This window comes from Priapulus caudatus, unplaced genomic scaffold (genome assembly GCF_000485595.1).
Source record: "Priapulus caudatus unplaced genomic scaffold, Priapulus_caudatus-5.0.1 Scaffold59, whole genome shotgun sequence".
NCBI lineage: Eukaryota > Metazoa > Priapulida > Priapulimorpha > Priapulimorphida > Priapulidae > Priapulus > Priapulus caudatus.
This window is the reverse complement of record NW_014577120.1, coordinates 428406-433336: the sequence shown is the minus strand read 5'-3', so window position 1 is coordinate 433336 and position 4931 is coordinate 428406. Positions and strand designations below refer to the sequence as shown.

Below are 4931 nucleotides of genomic sequence, written 5' to 3'. Positions count from 1 at the left end.
CCAACGTGATCACAACGCGTCCGTTGCTGCAGTGATTTGCTGAGTGTGCGTCGTGGAGAAGCGCTATCAGGGTGTTGTATAATTTTGTCGAGCGCGATGACATATTGCGAGCAATGGCGAGTAATTATTCGTTTCTTTTTGCTCTCGAGGATTGCGAAATTCGTAAGGAAATCCGCGTGCACGCGTTCTCCTGTCGGAGTCGCGTCATTTGCATTTCGGAATGAGTTCGCCGTCACACCGTCAACCGCTCGTTATCCAGCGTCGGCGCGACTGCTCAAAGACAGCGTGGGTCGCAATCACGCAAGCTACGGAGACCAGGTTTCCGGGCACCCGGGTACAGCTAATGACCAGGGTTCGCAATTCACGGCGAGCTCGGGAGACCCAGGGTTTCACGGGGCACGCGGTGACAGCTAAAACCAGGTTTCGCATCACGGAGCTACGGAGCACAGGGTTTCATGGGCACGGGTACAGCTAAGACCAGACGGTTTCGCAATCACGGGAGCTACGGCACAGACAGTGTTCACGGCCACGGCGGTACAGCTAAGACCGTGTGTTTGCCACACTGCAGAGGCGCCCCCTCGGTGGGTTCATCTCGCGTACCACCGTGTTCCGGTAACGTTCTCGTGGTTTTCCGCCGCCACAGGTTCTTTCATCTGCGAGAGCGCTGAGGGGGCAACGCTAGCTTCACCAGGTTCGACATCTCGTGACGCTTCCACCTACGCAACGGCTCGCGGAGCAAGTGTGAGCTATAGACTGCAGCGCTCTAGGGGGGCGCTGCATACGCACGATTGCGCGTTCGCCCTCCGCCACGTACGGATACAAGCTAGCCGCAGATCCAGTCATCTTTACGCGAGTAGCACGCGAGTCGGCCCGATTCGCGTAGAGGAAAATCGCTAGCCGTAGCGTGTGCAGTTTTTGTTTTCAGGGGCTCAAACGCCGTTTCCTAGGCCCATGTTTAACGTGTAGCTTTACTTAGGTTATCAGTGTAAGGCGATTTTATATTCTTGCTGCGGTTGAAATGTGCCTAGAGGGCATCTTTAGCTGTAAACGTTTAAGCGTGCCTTCCTGATTCCGATACTTTATCTCGTCTTGCATTCGGCGCGCGTGTGAGTGCGTTGTTGCGCGCGGTTCTTCTCGTTCTTCTTGTTGCTCTCTCCTCTATTATGTCTCTCTGACGCTGTGCCGTTCGATCCCTCCCTCCGCAGGAGCGATAACGGGAAAGAAGTGAATTGCCACGATTACGAGGTGTGCAGGGAGATGGCGACGATTTGCGCAATGGCAACGATTCTAGTCGTTGATTCACGAGGTCTAGCGCCTTGCCGGTTTACGTCCGGAGCACGATCTAGATGTGTGCTTGTCCCCCTCCTTCTCTCCTGCTCGCCGAGCCGATGACTCGCCACCTCAACACCACTAACGTCTCCGTGCGTGCGCGTGCGGATGCGTGCGTGCGTGCGTGCGCGTGCCGATCCCAAGCTAATTGCACGCCAATTTAGGATGCGGTGGATGTGCTGTAACCTGCGAGGCATCGCGATAAACCAGGATGTTCCCGGTGGGTTTTTTGGAAGATGATACGTGCTGCTTGTGGCATCGTGTCCGGGTGCATGCGTCTGTGAGTGCGTGCGCTGCGTGGTGCGTGCGGTCGCTGCCGTGCGTTGCGTGCAGTGGTTGCCATTGTGGTGAGTTGCGGGGTGCGTACGTGCATGCATACGAGCGCGGTTGCGTGTGCTTATAACCGTCAATAGGATTTCTGCGGTGAGTTTGTGTCGACTAGCACGCTCCCTGCGCATCTTGCCGTATAGTTGTCATGCTATTGACTAGAGACGAGGGCGCTATACAGAAGAGTCGTCGTATACTGATCGCTGTGAATCGATTCGACCTCCCACGCACGCGTTTTCATGCTAACGTTTTTACGTATCTAGCATTTCCACAGGAAAGCCGCGCACACCATTGTGTGACGTCTAACGCCATCACGCGTATACCGTCACGTCGTGTGTGACTAACGCTGCATGCTCCACTCTTCCTTCTCGCTAACCACCGCCCACTCACTCGCGCGCCCTCTCTCTCTCCCCCCTCTCTCTCTCTCTCTCCTCGTCTTTCGTCTCTCCCTCCTCTCTCTCCCCACTCCCCCCCTCTCTCTCTCCTCATCTCTCTCTTATTTCTCCTCTTCTCTCTCTCTCTCTCTCTCTCTCTTCCCCTTCCTTTCCCTCTTCCCCCTCTCTCTCTATCTCTCACTCGCACGCGGTTATGCAGGGATTTGCTAATCTACAGGTGCATGTGGCGTGCGCTGTGTCTCTTTGTTAAACGAAGAATGGACGGCAGTGAATGTTGTCTGACTTAACGAGGGCACTCACAGGAGTTGCGCGATATGTTCGCTGATGCAATGACTCGCGGTCTGCACTTTTCGTGAGGTAACACCCCCGTAACACTCGTAACCATGCGACCCAGCATTCGCATCGTGATGTTATGATTAATCGCCCCCCCCCCCCCCCCCCCCCCCCCCCCCCCCCGGCGTTGGCTGTCGTAACCGTGACGGACAAGCATCCGAATTTGTATGTTATCGCGCCGTACTAACCATGACGACCCAGCATCGCATCGTGATGTTATATTAAGCGCGCATTGCTTCTTCACCGTGCGACCACCCAACCGCCCCCCCCCCAGCCCCCGCATCCGCATTGTGCATGTTATGCACCGTCGTCACCGGGAGACCGCATCCGCATCGCCATGGATGTTATATGTAATCACCGGCGTTGTGTCGGTCACCGTGACGAGCCCAGCATCCGCATCATTGATGTTAATCCGCGCCGTTGTCACCGTGACGACCAGCATCCGCATACGTTGGGGGATGTATATTAATCGCGGCGCGTTGCTGTACTAACCGTGGACCGAGCATCCGCATCGTGATGTTAAATCGCGCCGTCGTCAACCGTGACGACCCAGGCAATCACCGCGCTCGTGATGTATTAATTAATCGCGGCAGTTGCTGTCGATAACGTGCGTGACGACCAAGCATCCGCATCGCGATGTTAATCGCGCCGTCGTAACCGTGACGACCCAGCATCCGCATCGTTATATTAACGACGGGGGCGGCGGCGGCGCTCGTTCGATCGATCGATCCGCCCGGAGACGCGATTACGTATTTGTTTTCGTCGGCGGCGGGTGTTGCATCGCATGCGCGCGCGTCGCTGTCGATGTCGCAACCTGATGTGACGGTCGGGGGTTTGGGAGCGCCCGCATTGTCGCGTCGCGCGATCGAGCGAGTTTCGCTCGAGGCGTTTGTCGCGTGGCGGTTGCCGTGGCAACGCGGGTGCGGACGTGCTGCGACGACGTTCCTGTCGGGCGCTTTAGAAATGAGACGCGACTGCAGAGAAGGAATGAGGTCAGATGGAAATGCCTAGGAGCTAATGTTATTACTGGGATAGTGTAGCCGTATGAATAAGTCAATGTGTGTGTGTGCGTGTGCGGGGTGCGCATGCAAGCGTGCGTGCGAGCGTGTATACACATATAGTCATGGTTGGTGGCAGACATTGCAGAAAATTCATGGAGTTTGATGGAAAAAAAGACTACAGTTTTGTTGTCGTAACGTCCGGGGGCATGTTGCCTGCATTCCTTCTCTGTGGGGATCAGATCTCTGCATGAAATAATTGTGGATTCATCACCGCATGATGTGCTAGGCGTCCCACGGACAGTCGTGCGCGCGTGTGTCAATCGCGCATGCGTCACGAGCGAATCTAAACTCTTGTTTTACCGTTCGAATGCGCCGCGATCGCGAGGGAAACCCAGCGGCTCTTCATCATTCCCAATGGATCTGTCAATGTAACTGCGTAAGAATGAATTGCCTCGATGTTCCGTCGCGTTAACGTCTGGTCGAGTCGATAAATGAAACGCGTTTTTTTTTCGAGGAATCTCCTCCGAATTGTAACCGTGGTGAAGTGCGATGAGGTAGGTCATTGTTTACGTCGACAATTGCGCGCAGTTCGAATACAGTTCGATATGTTCATTCTATAAAGAACTTTAATTTTTTTTTTTTCTGTAGAGAGCTTAACGGCGTAACTACCATTAATTCTCCTCCGTTCGTTCTTAGAGGTGACTTCGTAGGAGTTCTAATAAACGTGTCGACTACGATTTGACAAACAAATCTACGACAAACGCGTAAACGATGCGCGTTGAACGCTCGCGGTCGTGAGAACGCGCCGGCGCCCGTGCGTGCGTGCGTTAATGTTGCCGCGGCGGTCCTTACAGATTAAGAAGGTCTACGAGAAGGTGGGAGAGGCGACAGAGACGGCGCTGTCCGTGCTTGTAGAGAAGATGAACGTCTACAACACGTCGAAGACCGGCCTGTCGAAGCGCGAGCTTGCCGGCGTCTGCAACCGTGTCATCCAGCAGCAGGTGAGAACTGAACGTAGGGTTCGTTTTATGCCTTGGTGTCCAGCTTGATCATGTACGGCCTGTAGTACTGATGCTTTCAGGGCAGCCGGAAGCAGCACCTGCTGCACGTTCTGACTGCATTCCACCAATTACTCGGTAAAGTACGTTGTCTACGGACCTCAAGCGGACCCAGTCGCGCAGCACCCTTCGGACCTCCTTGGGTTCCTGTTTCAGTTCTGTGCTCTGGAACGAACTACTACTAATTTGTATACGGTAACAGAATTTTCAGGGAGTGACACGGACTCCTGCATATGTCAAATCAGGGAGTCCGACAGTAAATCAGGGAGATTTGATTCCGGACTCACATTAATTTCGCACCCTGCGACTCACACAAGCTGTTTCCTTGTTTTATCGTGCAGGTGAAGAAAGATTTCACTCTGGAGTTCTCGCGTGACCGCAAGTCGATGAGTACTTACGTTACGCCGATCCGCCCCAGCCGCATCGTGCCCGGCCCACGCATGTTCGTCAAGGTAAGCGAGGCGCGACTTGAGACACACAGTGAGACA

At 54.6% G+C, this 4931-nt stretch overlaps 1 protein-coding gene across 1 annotated transcript in view; it reads left to right on the top strand.

Annotated features, from left to right (window-relative positions):
• Positions 1 to 4931, top strand: part of LOC106821118 (calcium-transporting ATPase sarcoplasmic/endoplasmic reticulum type-like) — a 14835-nt gene that overhangs the window by 1155 nt on the left and 8749 nt on the right. The window contains exons 2-3 of the mRNA XM_014825794.1: positions 4240 to 4386; positions 4785 to 4895. Coding sequence (XP_014681280.1) covers positions 4240 to 4386; positions 4785 to 4895 — 258 coding nt within the window. The remainder of the gene's footprint in view (positions 1 to 4239; positions 4387 to 4784; positions 4896 to 4931) is intronic.